The 18843-nt window shown below is 36.9% G+C and overlaps 1 protein-coding gene across 1 annotated transcript; it reads right to left on the bottom strand.

Annotated features, from left to right (window-relative positions):
* Positions 1-473: 473 nt before the first annotated feature.
* Positions 474-18291, bottom strand: NSUN7 (NOP2/Sun RNA methyltransferase family member 7). Its single transcript, XM_050896695.1, has 13 exons — positions 18222-18291; positions 17663-18022; positions 17209-17267; positions 15980-16110; positions 13254-13406; positions 11782-11965; positions 9989-10199; positions 9202-9345; positions 8362-8463; positions 7691-7808; positions 4248-4365; positions 1925-2571; positions 474-680 (listed from the first exon to the last, which is right to left on the bottom strand). The coding sequence occupies exons 2-12, from the start codon at positions 17973-17975 to the stop codon at positions 1960-1962; spliced, it is 2145 nt and encodes a 714-aa protein (XP_050752652.1). The 5' UTR covers positions 17976-18022; positions 18222-18291; the 3' UTR covers positions 474-680; positions 1925-1959.
* Positions 18292-18843: the final 552 nt, after the last annotated feature.

Genomic DNA, 18843 nt, shown 5'->3' with positions numbered 1-18843 from the left:
TTGGTAAGACATCAGGATTGTAACTGGTGTAGCCTCCGTAACATTTCAAAGACGCAAACTCCTGAAAGCAATATGAGGCCGATTGTGGGACATCATGACGCATATTACATAAGTAGCCCAGAAATTGTGTCATCAGACACATATATGTTCTTTTACAAGTAATTTTAATTATATTTAATAATGAATGATAAAGATTTTGATTTAAAAAAGAGTTTAGTTCTCTAACTGCAGAATCTCTTAAGTTTACTTTAAGCATTTAACAACTATATTGAAATAAAACCCAAAATCCCCTTACTGTCCATTTCTTTTATCTAACATGTAGAATCTCTCCTCCTCCAAGATGGTTTTGAAATAAAATAGGGATTTTTTTTTTTTCCAGTTGTATACATTGCATGTGCACAGGTCTAGGTCTATCCTTACAAGTTTGTTCAGAAACAAGAACAGATTTCATCCTTCTATTGGAACAGGTAAGGAGCACGGGTTACTCGCAGGGTTGTGCAGCAGGTGAGTGATGCCTTTGAATAGGACAGCTGGCCCAGATTAAAATGCTAGAAGAAATTTGCACTGATTCAGTGAAGCAAGGGTATTTATCTGATGAACAAGAGCCAGCTGTCTACGCTGCTGGTGTAGTATCATTCACATCCTTTCTTCTGAAGGTGGTGCTGATCCAGCTACATTGACTGGTGTGGGTGAGGAAAAAAATAGATATTAAAACATTTTCTCTGGATGGGTCTAAATCCAGACTCATATGTCAAATATGTTAAGATTCCATACCATATTGTTGACACTGCTGGGAACACTCTTGCCAAGTATCTTAAATGATTGCCTAGAGGAAAATGTCTCTTCTGGGCTACAGTTACTTTTGCCTTTCTATATTGCTATGCTGTCTTTGTTTCATTTCTACACTTCTAATCTAAATACAATTCTTGAGGTTCCTCTTACTGTCCTGTCATTGTTTGCCATTTTCTTTCTTTATACTGTCCATATTTAATACTACATCAGGTTATTGTTAGAAGTATCTCTACGTGTCCCTTTTATCTTCCGCTCAGATTATAAGACAACTGTAGATATTTTACAGTTATTTTTATATTTGCTAGCAAGAGGGAGCAGGTTAGAAGCCCACAGCTGTTTCCAAAGACAGCCAAACTACTCTGTGTTCAGTCATTATTCAGCTGACTAGCAGTAACATTTATAAAAATAACTTACTTGGACAGTAGCAGCTCTTTTCAACTAAGAACTGCTTAAGAAAGTTGGTGAAAAGCAGTTACAAGCCATGACATAGTCTGACGTGACATTATGACAACAATTCAGTATTTTTAGCATGAGGATATTTTTATCTATTTTTCGTTGTTAATATTTTGAAGCACACCTGAGTAGAAACCAAGGGAGTAAGTACTAGAAAGCCTATGCATGGGCTTTAATGTACTTGGCCATTTGCCTGTGCAAAAGTTCACATCGAGTTTAGAAATAAAGGTGAGTTAACTGGCTTACTGCGCAAGGCTGTTTCCGTGTGTCAGAGTCTAAATGGTAACTCACAAAAATGGTATCTAGCACTTGTAAAGAGAAACAGCCACTTACAAAATGCAGTCTCACTTTAAAAAAATCTGTTTGAAATTGAGTATTCCCACAGATCTGTGCAGGTCATGGGGGGGCGGGGCGGCAGAAATGTATGCTTTAACTTGTCACTTTAAAGTGTATAGCAAGAAGCTATAGTTTTGACCTCACTCCCCCCAGCGGTCTATCAGCCTTATGCAGCTGAGCTCCATTCACTTTAAAGTGTGATTACTGGTTTAGAAATATCCATGTTAGACAGTAATTTTTATGCAAATATCCTATAATATATCTCTTTCCCACAGCAAGATTATCCTGCATAAAGGTATACTGTAATCTAAGTGTATTGATTAATATATACAGGAGTCTTTACCTTCTGTATAAAGGTAGGGCAAAGTTTGAAGATTCTTACAGCCATGGTTGAGGATGGCCAAGCACAGCTGGCTTGACCACTTTAGACAGAGGTGGTGGAAGTATCCTACCACTCAAACCCTTTGCTCCAGTCCAGCCATGAAGGCAATGACGAGTTGATATCCTGGGTTTGTTTCCTTGCGAACTCACGTATGGTGTTATCACTGGAGGCAAAACAATTTCCACGGGCTTCAATACAACCCTCTTATGTTCTGCGCGTGCCTTTCTAGCAAGTTGTCTTTCGTACGCCTTGCCCATAGATGACAAATGAGATGTGTGCTTCGGCACTTTAGGCAGAGCTGTGTCTGCAATGGGGTTGATAGGTTTCTTCAGCTGAACATAGCTGTTTGTTCGGTTCACATTCTTTTGTTGTATGTTACTGACTGCTTTAGACACGGAAACTTCAGCCTTAGTATTGGATAGAGTTTGATGGTGAAGGAACTCTGCAATCTTCGGCTCTCTACCACTACCAGTAATATTATGTCTACGTTGTGTTACTTTCTGCTTTTTCTCCTCTTCCTTTGATTTTTCTACAATGCCGTCTAGTAGTCCTTTTGCTGCAGCACGAGCCAAAATGTCTTTAACAGACACGTTTTCAGAAGAATCTTTCTGAAAATTTCAAAGGAAACAACAATGAATCTAAGTCACAACACAGAGCTGCAAACTCAATACTTCAAACTCAGTACTTCAATCCCACATTCCTCAGAATTTACTCCACGAGAAAACTACAGCAGAATCTAGCAGAAAGACTTAAGTCACATGTGATAAATGCTAACCAAACTATATAACCAAACAAGAAATTAAGAACGTGACTGTTGTGTAAAGAGGTATCTGAGTATCTGCTCTTCAGAGACTTTCCCCTCTACAGGCCTGAAGACGGGAAACTGAATTCTGGACTTTGTACTACGTGTCTCCCACATTGACTTGCTCTGTAACATGTCTGTAATAACATGCATATACATATAGATATATATAAAAGTGTGTGTGTATCAGAAATAGTTACTAAAATACAGAAATATTATCATTAACATTAAACATGAATAATTTTCATGATAAAATCCTTGCTCATAATACATAAGCAAGGAACTCTCAAACTAGATTAACTAGGAACTAGCTCAACATCCAAGTATGTAAAGAGGAGCAATGGGGAAGAAACTATTTACAACTAGCCAGGAAGAGGGCTTCTGTAAACCAGAAATCTCAGTTTAAATAATAAGTACATGTTTTCTGCCTTGCGGAAAATTTTCATTTCCAGAATCGCCTAAAATTGGCATAGGAGCAATTGCTTCTGTGCATTAGAATTTGACTAAAATATTATTCAAATCAACTACCTGAAACAAAAGTGTTTCTTTCTCTGGAGGGAGACAATATGGTAGACAGATGTACACAGCATGATTAACTAAAACTTATTAGCTCAGGGAGCCAGGTTAAAAAATATTTTACATTGAAAACAAAGAGGTCAATAATAGGTAATTTGAAAGGCTTTTCATGTGTGATTCTCTTAATAAAATCTTCCCTTCTAATTTCCCCCAAGACACAAGCTTCTTTCAAGCACTGTAATTGCAGTATGACACAAAGTGGTACAAATAACCAAGTAAGATCTCATACCTTTAATTTTCAATGAAATTCTAATTAGCTCCCCTCCTTCCTCTTTTAGTGAAAAAAGTCCTACTTTTCTCAGCCATGAGAGGAAAACATTGACGCTCAGAGATGCAAACTAGCCCTTTAAGGCCTTTCCTCAGGAATCGTGCCAAGACTTTTCCACTTACTCAGCAAAAGCCCCCTGCCTTTCAAGCCAGATTTGCATATGCCTTAGTTTTGGGAGGAAACATTCATACCTATTTTATTCAAATTATAATGAAGTCTTAATCCCTATGGGTGCCACTGTCTGCTTGGATACTGGCAAATCTTGGTGACACATACAGACATAACAAATACCTTTACTAGACGCCATTTATCATGAGTCTCATCAAGCTGTGTATTTCATTCCAAGGTGTGACAGCGACAATGTATTTCCTCTAGATGTTCCCAGCACTGACTTCAATCAAGAGACTGCTCTGATCACGAACAGCTCCAGAAGAAAAGGCACGTGTTGGAAAGCTGTGCTCAGCACAGGACTCTAGAAGTGGCACATTTCAACTGCTCACCTATTCTTTGTTCTTAAGACAACTAAAGAACAGCCAGGAATTTTTTTTTAAATGTTCCATTTCATATATTGTTTTGTGGAAAATGGCAGTATTCTTTTTCTGTGAAGTGTTTTTTAAATGGTGATTTTCTTAGCTTACCTCTTTTGCTAGAATAGCTAGAAAACAGCCACTGGAAATTTCTGATGGCTCTATTTTGAAAAAAAATTCAGTGGAAGCCTTTGAATTGGAGGAAGTAGAAAAAACAGGAGGAATAAGCCTGTAAAAAATAAACAAATGACCAGAAAATAATATTTAAGCATATAAAAGGAAATAAACAAGGATATATTAAAAGTAATTTCCAAATTATGTCTTTCAATGACAGTCTTATAGAGCCTTATCTTCATTTTAAAAAACTGCAATTCAAGACAGACGTTCAATTGTCAAGACTGTCAGAATTCAAGACAGAACTCATCTTTTTAGAATTGGTTTTTTCCATTTTTCCAATAATTCCCAGTTAATTTTTTCCAGTAATTAAGTATATTAAGCACCAGATAATTAATGTGTATGAACGTAATTAACAACTGTGTTCTTTCTCAGGTCTGCAATTACTGGATTATCAAGTTGTCCATGAAGTTGGCGAATGCTCTGAAAACACTAAGCAGTATACAGAAATTGTACAGGTGTTGACTTTGAGTTAAGTATATGCTCATAACAAATAATACATCTAAGCTAAAAATCTTAGGTTAGAAAAATTTTCCTATTAACTGAGTACTGTTTTTTCAAATTTATGGTTTTGCAGTGCATCAGTGAGGAAGGAAGAACTAGCCTTTTCTCATGTTCTCCTGTATCCAGTAATCCTTAGCTGTTCTAAACAGGCCTCAAGGACTTGGCTTGTAAGGCTGCTAAACTAGTACTAAGCTGTTGCAGTACAGAAAAACGCTATCAAAATGTCCTTATGCCGTTATTGCCCCCTCCTCTTCGCACTGCTGAGGACTGTACGATACAGCCCCTCCTCAATGGTCCATTGATCCTCTTGAGACAGAGCTTTATTCAAAGATGGTTACAGAGAAATGCATTTGATATTTGTAAGCAATATCCTGATTTGGCTGGCTAGTCCATTTCTAATGGGAAGTCTGCAAAACTGTTTGTTCCCAAGTTTTCACCGTAATCTGGATTTTTCGTATGTCCCTCGGAACTTGGTAAAACAGACTACAAGGCTCACATCCTCCTTGCATTACTAAATAAAACTCTGTGTCCTATGACACATAGGAGATTTTTGCTTTTAGATTTGGTCATTCAATGCAAAAGGAATCCCTTTAACAGACTGTCTGACCCTAAAAGTTGCTGCAGAAATTAACTCAAATTTGATAGGCCAAAGGGAAATGCATGAATGGTTTAGTGTCTCCTCTATACACACCTGTTCACAATGTGTATCCTTACGTAAGGTAAAGCCTTTGCTATAAACTGTCATATCCTTAAGGTAAGCTCAGCTTAGACAGTGGGTAGATGGCTGAAATTACCGTTACAATTTCACAGCCCTAAGACCAGCTGTATGACCCCAAACTCCAGCACAGCCTTATTTTAGTTCAGCACCACTCCAGCACTGCAGAGTATTTCCAAAAGATATAATACACATAAGCACAATTGGCTAAGAGTTTCCTGAAAGCCCTCAGTTTTCTTGGAAAAGGAAATTAAGTAGATCTGTGATGATCACACAGGTTGTTTTATTGGTATAACTTGCCTCTCAAAGACACTACTGTGAACACAGGCTAGTAATTCTGCATCCAAGTTTTTCATTCTATCCTGCATTCTTTAGTCAAGTAAGTTACCTAATTAATTCTAAGGAAAGTGCACAAGGAACTGTCGTAAGTAGTACATGCATCTTAAATAGCTTGAGCTTTCATCTTAAGACAAGCATAATCACACTATATATTTTATTTATGGTGTTCTATTACTGCTCTGTTTATGCTGGCTACCAGCAGCTTTCTTATAGCAAGAACTATGCATGAAAACATCCAAGATACGTGCATGACAGTGAAGGAGGAACTGATTCTGGAATCATCATTTATGAAGTTCAATCAGTCTTCAGTCACAAATTTGCTCAGGTCTGCAAAAATCCTACTGTAATTTTATTCTCCCTTTCTTACCATCTGAGATTGCCTTGTATTTGAAAGTAAAAGTATAATTTGGTGGTATGACAAGTTTCATGATGTTTCTGCAAAACACTGAATAGATTTTGGGTTGGCTTTGGGGAGAGGGGGGATGTTTTAGACAAGGGGGAATTTTTTTCTGAAAAAATTAAAGCTCTGGAAAACTCAGGATTTTTTTTTAATATAAATTCTGTTATACATATATCATGAATTTATGTATTATTTGTGTTCAAATAATTCAGAGACCATTATGTTCCAATGTCCCCCTAGTTCTCCCCATACAGTAATAGCTGCATACAGGTCAAAACATGACAGACATCACAAAATTTCAAATCACAAAGGAAAACACAGTTTACAGCAAAAGTCCATAAATGCTTTTGGACTGGCATAGCATCATTGGCAAGACATACCCTGATTTCATCCCATTTAGCGGAAAATTTCAAGCAGGCTGCTCTTTTCCATCGGTGATTTGCAAGAAAGATGCATTTTGTTGTACTGTATCTTAACATTATGTGTAACATACCTCTTTTTAAAATTCTTTGGACTGGCCACAGTTAACATTTGCTATTTTAATCATGCAAAATTTAAATACACTGAACGATATCTTGAACCACCGTACCTTTCCCCACAATGGTGAAGTCATTAACATCATCTAAGGTAATATAAAATCTAAAAATACAGTATTACTCTCCTGTGCTTTTGGCAACATAAACTCTTTTAACCTGCATCCTGTAATCAACTATTATATCTACGTGCAAGCCAGGGCTATCTGTTTGCATTTATCTGCTGTGACTGAAAGGAAAATCCAGAAAGTAGCCCTCAGTCTTTTAACAACTGCTCCAGCTGACAGGGGTGACAGCTGACAGGTTTTAATTACATATAAAGTATACAACATGCATACTTTTTTCATATATATTTGTATTTGTTATGATTGCATAGGATGTTCTCTTACTGTAACCTGTCCCCCCAGAAGTTGTTCATCTGAATACAGGGACGAGCAATCCTACAACAGAGGTTCTTATTCTTCTATATTATTCTCACATTTTAAGACTTGGTTTCTTTTTCCTTTGAAACTGATCATTCTAGGTGAGAAGCTGAGAGCATGCTAGCAAGTCCCCTGACTTCTAGTCTCCATTTTATCTTAAACTATCTTCATTCTCTGAATACTGATAGGATGAAAGCAATAACTATCAGAAGCTCACCACAATCTTATTTCCAACCAGCGATGCTTTCATCCCATCTCGATTTCAGATGGGAACAAAAGTATTAGATGAAAAAGTCAAGAGGATGCTACTTAGTACTCTCATAACATCAAAAGGAATTAAATAAGAGGCAAAAAAACCCTATTTTAAATGTTAATCTAATGCAAGACAGATCAGTCTAGGATAAGAATTCTGCTACAATGTGAAGTTATACTTAATTTTTCCATAGACAAAACTACTCATTCCATACCTATATGGTTGTACTTTATTTCCTTCCACTCCAGATTCCAGTGCTTTTTCCACTACTAGTTCATTTTCTTCTGGGTAAACCGAACAAGTGCAGTAAACAATAGCTTGTACTTTGTTAACTACAAAACAAACAAACAAAATTTTTCTACTGTTCAAATTCTTCATACACACAGTGGTTTAGTAAGGACTGAAACCAGCACAGAAATTATGCTTGGATGTCATTTTTACCAATAAAATATATCCTCCTGCACACAGTGTTCAATCTCTAGTGTTTTTTAATAATTAAAATCTTTTCAAATATTTGCAGATTTCAGCAGAAATTCAGGGCTGCATCCAGTCTTTTCACACAGCTACCAAAGGAGGGGGGAAGAAAGTGGCAGCATGCAGCATGGAGTCAGACTACATTTACAACTTTTCCAAAGCAGAGTATGACTAAGCCAGTAAGCCAGTTCTCTATACAGTGCTGAAGATTATTGTATTAATGGCTGGTGAATACTACGACACAGATACACCTTTAAACTTGAGACAATCATTATTTAGGGGGTTTGGTTACACACTTACCGTTAACTAATAGAGTAATCAGTGTATTTTTAACTACATAAAAACTGGTGGCAGTACAATGGAATTGATAGTACAAGATATTCCCAGAAATCCAAGAGCTAGCACACTTACATTTCATTGCATGCATCAATTCATTAAGCTGCCTCTCAGCAAGACTACTGAGTTTATCCTCGGATACAGATCCTTGGAAAAGGTCTCTTAGCAATCCTGCATCTAAATGCAAAGAGTTGTAAATTTATTAATGCAACTTGTATTAGTGTCTTAAAATTCGGTTGTTTGCAGAAAATACTTTGGTAACAGACCTGATTATTACTAGTGCAGTGGGAAGGTAGGTTTTATGAATTACAATACCAAGGAATGCCTAAATGATTCTTCTTTCCCTCTTTACCTGTAATTACTACTGCCTCTTACTTGTTTCTATTTAATGAAAATTGTACAGTGAATAGACTTATACAATCAATAAAGGAATGTCATCAAGGGAAAATTATATATATTCATTGGTATCTTGAAATAAATTTTCTACCTATAGTCTTTTTACTTTAAAAGAAAGGCTATATACACTCTGCTCCCCAGAATAACCCTCAAACTTCATACTATCGACTTGAAACTGCCTTTACAAAACACTCTTAATCATTCAGTGCCACCTAGAAAGATTTTGTTTTCTCGTTGAGAATCCTAAGCTAGGCCAAATATGTTCTTGCTCACTTTGTGTGGAAAAATCTTCTGTGTAATTTATTTATTCTCTTTTGTATTTCCATAGTAGCCTGCATGTACATTACACACACAGAATTATGCAAGTTAATACACATGTTTTATAGTAGTTAAAAATCTAAAAGGAAGGCTATTTTATAAAATGATATAATTTACCGAAGCAGCTATGATGTCCAGACCACAATACTTGAATACTATTTCTACAAGAAAGCATGAGCTAGCTATTGTATCAAAAGTTACCTCCATGTTCATTTAAAATAAAGTCTATTGGATTGCCAACACCCAGCCCAGAGCATGGTGGTAGCAGCAAAATAACTTTCGCATTTTGAAGTCTTGGGTCTGTTGGTCCAATCTCAGTAAAGTCTTCATGTAACAACTGAATATCTGAAAAAAAGGGAAAAACTCAACAGTTCTACATGCAAGCAAGCTTGCCTAATTTTAATGGGATAATGGTGAAGAGACTGTGGCATTACACAGACTTCCATAGAGCTAGAGCCTGCTAGACCCAGATCCTCCAAAGTATGTCCCACTGACTTCAAACAGATTGAAGGAATAGACCTTAGCATCTTCCACTGAGAAGCCTGCTAGTGGGGCTCTGGAGTCCTGTTGTATTCTGTTCTGATTGTGTCCTCTGGGTAAACCAGACAAGTGCATGTGTCTTGGATTACCACTCTCAGAGACAGGTGAAAATCAGACTGAAAGCAACAGCCAAGACACCAAATAAACAGACCCAGAAGTTCCCAGCTACCAGCTACACCAACCACTATACAGTGACTACTTATATGGAAAAGTTCACCCTGACATTTCAGGAGCCTGCATCTACGACGGTTAATCTGCAACCTTTGACTAACTTGATTGTAGCTGAAGAGTTGTCAGTTCGCCTTGTTGCAAAAAAAAAGTTGTTACTGCCCTCCCCAAATCCTTGAACAAGAGGTCTCTGAATCTTGACAGAAGTATGTCATATTTATAGATATCACAAACATCTACATTACAATCCTTTATGCATGCCAACTGTTTTAACACCTACTTTTACATCCCATGTGACTGAGCAAGTTCCTCAGTTCAGCTGCTTTTGCTGAAGATTTTACACCACAAACAAAAATTCTGGACGTGCTGTGAATTGTCAGCGCTGACATATGGGCAATGGTCAGATGAGAACCTACGTGAGCCACTATAATGTCATCGTCCGTATTCAACAGTGCCTGTGCAGAGTGTACAGCAAGGCTGCGAGACTTATCCTAGAAAACAATGACAGAAAATTAAATGTGACCAACTAATTTGGTTTCTACGAGTGCCAACCTTCCTTTCCAAATTAGGAAGTACTTCATTGTTTTCATGACAAACTAGAAAGAGGGGAGGAGAAAAACTAATCATGGATAGCTGCTAATACAGAATTAAATAAAGTACAAAACCAAGCATCTTATTAAGTTAAATTCACTAAATTTAAATAATTTAATTCCAACTAATGCATAAGAAAGCATAATATCTATAGGTGAAAAGAAATGTTAAGGGCATATCATCCCCATAAGGAGGAACTCTTAGTGACAGCCAGCTCCAGAAAAGACAAACATAGGCCACAGTATGCAAAATTCATCCTCAGAGGCAACTTAACAGAGAAATGCAGAACTATTCACACAGCTCTTGAAGATAATTATAGGAGAAATGAAGCCCTTACGGATCAAAAACTAAGATTTTGCTGAAATTTTAACACTGAGGCAGATCTGAATGCAGAAAGCACATTTACAAGAGTAAATTATCTCATACTACAGATGCTGAAGAGAGAGATACATATCAAACATTATCTCCATCAAATTACTTAAAAAGGCAAAGAGTGAAGATACGGACCACAGGTACCAAGTTTTGCACCAAGTCTGGTAAATACTGGTGTTAACGGGAAAAAAAAGCTAAACCTTTAAGTTCCCATTAATGTCTACGTATCTACTTACACCATTCAAGTACCACCCTACTCCACCACACAGAGATGGAGTTTTCGAGGGTTCTAACTTTGAATATTCTGAAGTAGTAATACTCAGAATTTGTTCTGGTGACCTACGAGGCTGTCATGTATAGTTCTTTTCTGTGAGTCCGCTATTCAAAATATACACATTGACATAAGACATTCAGAATTACTTTGTAAGCTGGGTAATAAATTTTCAGGCTAAAATTTCCAGAAAATGCTAAGCATCAAATGAAAATGCCCTTTGAAATGTTTCTGCTAAGCACTCAAGAATCATCAGACACTTTAGATAATTTGTGGTTGTGTGTTGTTGCAGGGTTACTCCAAACCACCGCTCTACAACAGGAACGTCCGACCAATCTTGCCTGGACAGCAAGTCAGGAAAAATGCCAGTGCGGTTTATGAAGATTTAGGAACCACACTGCACAAAATACAAAGAAGCATCATCATTCCATCACAAATATGCAGTTGAAGAGGAAGAGATGTTACAATAGTAGCATACCATTACCTACTAACTGGGGGTAATGCATGTAGAGTTACACAGAAACTTTCCTCACATTTTCAGAAGTGAGACTGCCTCTTTGACCACTTTTGATGTTTATTTCAACAGTTTTAAGATTAAATTTAAAACATTTTACTAATTTAATTGTAGCTATCAATTATAAGCATTAACATTTGCATGCTAAATTTATCAAATGAATCAGTTTCTAACTTTCTGATTATTAAAAACATCCAAAACCTTTTGAGAGTATGTTGCTGCCTGACTGATTTAATAAGACAGTCACACAATACATGATCTCTTTCTAATGCAAAGCATTATTTTAGTTTGCAGATCATATTATTCAAGGGTGACATCAACTCACCTGCAGTAAGAGTTTGCAATCTGCAAAAAGATCTAAATTAAGCAGTTCTTCTTTAAGAGAGGAAGGAAAAACCAATACATCATGGCAATGTTGGTCCATACAGTATGTATAATGGTCGAAGTCTGACACAGATTCAACTCTTGTGAATCCCTTCTTCTTCAAATCTCTGAAAACATCTTGAAGGCTGTTAACATACAACTCTGACCATTAAATATGCAACAGTTACTTAAGCAACATAGTTCGCATTGATTATACGGATTTTTGCCTTTTATTTTTTCAGTGTGTGTATATACATATGCATATATATATATATATATAAAAAATACAGTACTGCCTAATGCAGGAGGGGAATTCACTCAATTTTAGGCATATAAGTTCCGGTTTGAAACAATTAAGTTAATAAGTCTGACAAAAAATATGAAGAAAGAGGTATGTGTCTCCAGAGGATGATTCAAAGCATCAAAACATAAATGTCCATGTGCTCAGGAGACACTGTAGCAAATTTACTGCTGGAATAGCTTAGTTCTTTCAATTGCTTTCAATTTAGCCCAGCTCACCAATGAATTTAATGGCTGATAACTGAAATAATCCTTGTGTAAATGTAATGAAGGCATAAATGCTGAGGTTTGCAATCCAAATATCATAAAGATTTAAAGGTATATACACCAAGACTTGTTTGTTGAAATGCAGTTTCAGACAGTGCCATAAGCTGATATGGTACATTAAATGTAGGATCAACACAGCAGCTTTTAGTTCAGTCTTATTTAAGGGTTGCAAAATCACAACCAGAGTAAGACACCTTCTCTATCTTGAAGAGCCTATAACCTAAGCACAGACCATTGGTCCAAGACAAGAGTATGAAAACAAAATTCTTGAAAACATAATAAAATGGATTACCTGTCTAACAAAATAGATAACAGGATAATCTGGTATGATTCATCATCAGTTAGTACAGAACTGGGAACACCAGTGTTACATATATAGTAGCCCACTGAATATAAGGATTTTTAAAAGTGTATTTTTATTTCAAGTTTACACTATCCTTAGAGAATAAACACCAGTATTAAGTATTGTATCTGTCTTAACACCCTTTGCCAACATTATGGCTTACAGTAATATACCCACTTTTAAAGAAGTTTTCTCTTCCTCTATTTTTTGTCACAGAGTTTACTTACCCATATAGTTTTTTCTAACTTTATTTCCTCATTTATTTGGTGAAAGACCCACACAAGCAACAGAATAGTAAGAAAAACTGCTTCACAACTTTGTTACAGTTTATGAATACCATTACTGCAATATATAAAAACTACAAACAAACATAACGCAATGTCACTGGACTAAGCAGAATTTACTATAAGAAACTTAAATTACTGGTAATAGTATAACCTGGAAATTCTAAAACAAGTGTGTAGTAAACTATATCACTTCATATGTAAAAACGTCAACGTTAGATGATACTTTAAAGACCTCACCTGATTTTAAATGTGTTTATCCAAACACATAAAGGTAAAGCAGAAGCCCTTTGTTCCTGCTTCCGTATGGTTTCTGGTAGAATGTATTCAATTGAAAGAGCATCATGTTTGATGCGACATCTTGCTAGTGCAGCTGCCAACTTGGTCCTAAAACTACAAAAGCATAGTCACAAGTTCAATAAGTTTTATAAATGTTTGCATCAGCTATTAACATGCAACATTTCTATTACAATGCTATCTTGCTCAGAAACCGAAACCAAACGTGAGGCCTCATTTTGCATTCTGTTACAGAAAATACACAATTATAGGACATTTTCTACCCCAAACAACAGTAGATGCAAGGTCATAGTACATAGCTGAGACTGTTTTACTTAAATGCACAAGGGACTGGAATTATGACAGATGACTCCCAAATATATCCATTTTCTCAGAAAGCTAAAAAAAAAGAAAATGTTTTGGAACTGCAATCTGTGGAATACAATCCTCAGATTGTTTTGTATGTTTGAAGATACAAATACATATATGTGCAGAATGAGCATTTGATGAAAGCTGAGCTCTAAATGTGTACAGAAACAACACAAGTATGATGGCAACCAGAAGTCAGTTTTATTATTATCACATGAAAATGTCAGAGGAAATATTCCCAGTCTTTTCTTCCCACAAGCTTTATGCATAATCTTGATATGTGATACTTCAAAGCAAATAAATATTGCTGGTGAGCTACTTCAGATGTCAAGGTATATTACTTACTGCCCTCCAGGAACACCTTGCACTTATGATATTCTTGAACTTTTTGGGCTATTCTAAATCCAGCAGCAACATAATTTTGTCCAACAAATGCCTGTTGAGTTCATCAACACACTGACGAAAGAAATACTTGAACACTACTTAAAATGTTTGTTTTACATACCCTCTTTTTTTTTTGTTCTAATTACTTAAAATAATAAGTATTTAACAAAGTTCCATAATAGAAGTATTGCTAAATAAATGGATGTTATTCCATTCCAGGACCTCTTGACTCTATTACACTCATATTTATAAATGTTTACTGAGTATTTAATTTCTTTTCTAAAATTGTATGAAAAAAGCTTCAACAACTCAAAAATAAGATACCTTTTTCCAGCAAAATAATCCACAATATAAAGATGGTTAGCTGTACTTTTCTTAACTATAGGAATATGAAAGTTTCCCTTCATACGAGGTTCTCATTAAAAATAAAAACAAAGCCCACAAAATTTGAAGCTGAAACACATCTGTAATATTGACAATTATAAAAAAAAGGCACTGGTTATATAAATCTCTATTTCTGCTCATATATATCAATGCCCATCTACAAGAAGGGCCCGAAGGAGGATCCAGGGAACTACAGGCCTGTCAGTCTGACCTCAGTACCGGGGAAGGTTATAGAGCAGATCATCTTGAGTGCCATCACGCAGCATGTACAGGACAACTAGGTGATCAGGCCCAGTCAGCATGCGTTTATGAAAGGCAGGTCCTGCTTGACTAACCTGATCTCCTTCTATGACAAGGTGACCCACTTAGTGGATGAGGGAAGGCTGTGGATGGTAAAGCCTTTGACACCACTTCCCACAGCATTCTCCTGGAGAAACTGGCTGCTCATGGCTTGGACAGACGTTCTCTTCGCTGGGTAAAAAACTGGCTGGATGGCTGGGCCCAAAGAGTTGTGGCGAACGGAGTTAAATCCAGCTGGCGGCCGGTCACAAGTGGTATTCCCCAGGGCTCAGTACTGGGGCCAGTTCTGTTTAATATCTTTATCAAAGATCTGGACGAGGGGATCGAGTGCACCCTCAGTAAATTTGCAGACGACACCCAGTTGGGCGGGAGTGTTGATCTCCTTGAGGGCAGAAAGGCTCCACAGAGGGATCTGGACAGGCTGGATCGATGGGCCAAGGCCAATTGTATGAGGTTCAACAAGGCTAAGTGCCGGGTCCTGCACTTGGGTCAAAACAACCCCATGCAACGCTACAGGCTTGGGGAAGAGTGGCTGGAAAGCTGCCCGGCAGAAAAGGACCTGGGGGTGTTGGTCGACAGCCGGCTGAATGTAAGCCGGCAGTGTGCCCAGGTGGCCAAGAAGGCCAGTAGCATCCTGGCTTGTATCAGAAATAGTGTGGCCAGTAGGACTAGGGAAGTGATCGTCCCCCTGTACTCGGCCCTGGTGAGGCCGCACCTCAAATACTGTGTTCAGTTTTGGGCCCCTCACTACAAGAAAGACATCGAGGTGCTGGAGCGTGTCCAAAGGAGAGCAACAAAGCTGGTGAAGGGTCTAGAGAACAAGTCTTATGAGGAGTGGCTGAGGGAACTGGGGTTGTTTAGCCTAGAGAAAAGGAGGCTCAGGGGAGACCTTATCGCTCTCTACAACTACCTGAAAGGAGGTTGTAGCGAAGCGGGTGTCAGTCTCTTCTCCCAAGTAACAAGCGATAGGACAAGAGGAAATGGCCTCAAGTTGCACCAGGGGAGGTTTAGATTGGGTATTAGGAAAAATTTCTTCACCGAAAGGGTTGTCAAGCATTGGAACAGGCTGCCCAGGGAAGTGGTTGAGTCACCATCCCTGGAGGTATTTAAAAGACGTGTAGATGTGGCACTCAGGCACATGGTTTAGTGGTGGACTTGGCAGTGTTAGGTTAATGGTTGGACTCAATGATCTTAAAGGTCTTTTCCAACCTAAATGATTCTATGATTCTAAAAAAAGTTCTTAGCATGTATACCTGTATAGATAACGCTCTATTTTCCGAACTTCTGCTACAGGTTCCTCTTCATCAAAAATCTCTCGTGCTTGAAACTTTCGGTCTTGTAGGTCATAAAGCATCACAACAAGCAAGCTGGTTAATTCATCTGGCTGCAACAGAAAACCAACTGGATAGAGAAACTGACACAAAGCATGCCTTACTTCTGCAAAAAGATCCATATCAAACAGCAGTCTGCCATGTGAGAGGCATTAAAAACTCCAATGAAATGCTTATTTGTAAGAATATGGAAGTAATTCCTCATGGACAGTTAGTAAAACACTGAAGAATTTTTTAAAAACTCAAATACACAACTTAAAAGTTATTTAGCTTATCAAAACTAAAAACATTCTCCATACATACAGATAATATACTGTATCTTAACAACTTTTAATGTTATCAGAATTTAAACTGTGAAATTATTTTCTCCTCATAAAGTAGTCCTTGAATAGCTAAGCTAACAAAAACTTCTTGTCTATCAATGTCTCTTGTGGGATTCTTTGGTATATAACAACTGATAAGCTCAGCATATAACTATTCTGCAGTTGTAAAATTGTAAGATTGTAAAATCTCCTTCCCATGTCTAATGTTTAAATCAGGGAGCATCTCCTTCTTCGGGACAGCAATTAACAGCACTTCAGTTACTCTCGTCTACCTCTTTTCATGACATTCCTACAGTTCTTATGCCTTCGAAAATTCTTACCTTCTCGCAATATAACCGAAATCAGCTAGAAAACTCAAGTTATTAGGGAAATACAACCAAACACAAAATGTTACCATGTAAGTGGGGTTCACTCCATGCTTTACAACTCCCAGGGACAGGAAGGGAACATGACTTTCTCCCCACTCACAAGGGGACACAGCTGGGAATGAAAGCACATCGACATGGACTGGCTCATGCACAACATCACTGAGCAAGTATTATGCTGCAGTGAGCATTATGGTTCACTCTCCTACCTTCTTTCTTTGAAGGTTTTGATTCCCAGCAGTAAGGTGCAACAAGAATCTCACAAACAACGTATCTAGTACCTTGGAGATTGATGCTTTAGACAACTAACCAAAAAGGACAGCAATATTTCAGTCTCAGGCTATCGTACAGTTCAAAACAACAAATGTTGTTTTGAAGAATGTTGCAGAATCCTCAGAAAAGATTCTAATTACATCAACTCAGAAAATACAAAATTTATTTTCTCACAAAAACGTTCACTTACTATTGACTGGCATGGGTAAACACAACTATCTAACAATATTTCTTCAAGAAGATCTTGATCTGCAAAAAAAGAAAATATTGACAAGTTACACTATGAAATCTACAAGATTCTATGGAAGAAAAAGAAAAACTTATAAATCACTAAAGAAAAAGCTGAAAGTTTAAACATCATGAAAATTAAGGGCAAATTCAATCACAAACAGTAGCAACTCTAAATAAGTATAATTCCTTTACGTGAAAAAGTACAGAGTTTAAATGCTTGATTTCACAAAATGCTAACAACACTTAGATATACTTAAATATTTGAGGGATACAAGTAGTCTAGCAGTAACCTGTAGTTTAACAAAAAATTCCCCAGATCTCTGCTGTCAGGCAGAAACTAAACACTTTGTTTTTCCATATTTTCTCTGCTGCATCATTTCTGTTGGCAATTCTTGGAAAAGTTTTGTACTTACATTTTAGAGCATTGAAAGCCAGTTTGTAAGATACATGCTGGGAATACTCGTTTTTAAAAGTCAGCATGGGAGATACTGAGTCATCACCATACCGCACCAATATTCTATCCTTACGCTTTTCAGTATGAATGCCCTGAAAAATCTTAGCTGCATTTATGTATACGGAGTCGTGATAGCCATTCTTCTCAATCAGAGTCATTGTTCTTTTTTCAACAGATCCTTTTTCATCTGAAATTTTCATTTCACTCAAGTCTGAAGTATCATTTATAACATCCTCATGTAAAGACACCAAGTTACTTTTAGAACCTGGCATTTTTCCAGTTGCTGATTGTGTAAGTGCAAGTCACAATCCTTCTGCCTCTGCAAAAAACAAAGTTTGTATTGAATTATGAAATTTTCTTTCACTAGAATATACTTTTCCCTTCATTTTCAGATTCTCAATAGAATTTATTTTCTTTAGGCTCTAATCCTGCAAATATATATATACATATATCATCTATACTTCTATACATCTATCATCTTACATATAGTAGAGAAGTATTTATAATAGTTTTCTTACCTTATTTATTTTCACTAATGCAGATACAAAGACTGGTTACTTGTTTCAAGGAGGCCAGTGCTTTACAATAAATGATCCTAAACAAACTATATGCAGAGATTTGAGTCTCTGTGTCTAATAAGAAGCATTATTATTGCAGACAGAATACTATCTCTTACTAGGAATTCCTCTTTAATAAAAAGACACTACAGAAATTTCAAAGCAGCCATCGTCTCTTCCAAAGAAGAACCATCTTGAAAAGAGTTGCAGTGAATTCCATATGCTTGTCCACTAAACTGCATATCTGTTCCTAAAAATGGATAACAGAGATCACCTAAGTGTTAATGTATTTAATGTATTACCTAAATACAATTTTAAATGCAGGAAATCCATTCTGACAGTCTCTAAAGATAGTATCCAACTCTCCATAAGCCCATGTGCATTTCTTAAATTTTCTACACATCTTACAGAAGCAATAAAATAAAAATTACCTTCCCCACAGGTGGAATAGGGCTTCAAGAAAAAGAAAAATAAAAAGCCCCAGTGTTAGTTGAATCCAAAAATATGCTTAAGTTCCACATAAGATGTACTTAAAGTATATCCATCACACTGCTTGGATTTACCCTACTTGCTCTGGTTGTTA

This window comes from Gymnogyps californianus, chromosome 4 (genome assembly GCF_018139145.2).
Source record: "Gymnogyps californianus isolate 813 chromosome 4, ASM1813914v2, whole genome shotgun sequence".
Lineage (NCBI taxonomy): Eukaryota > Metazoa > Chordata > Aves > Accipitriformes > Cathartidae > Gymnogyps > Gymnogyps californianus.
The sequence above is the reverse complement of the archived record's forward strand: the minus strand, read 5'-3'. Positions and strand labels throughout refer to the sequence as shown.

Excerpts from the sequence above, each read along its gene's own strand:
- NSUN7 (XM_050896695.1), bottom strand. The coding sequence starts at position 17,975 with ATGCCAGGTTCTAAAAGTAACTTGGTGTCTTTACATGAGGATGTTATA. Across the intron at positions 17,268-17,662 it reads GGCTTTCAATGCTCTAAAAT|ATCAAGATCTTCTTGAAGAA; the intron begins GTAAGTACAAAA and ends CTTTTTTTGCAG. Across the intron at positions 7,809-8,361 it reads ATTGATGCATGCAATGAAAT|TTAACAAAGTACAAGCTATT; the intron begins GTAAGTGTGCTA and ends TTTGTTTTGTAG.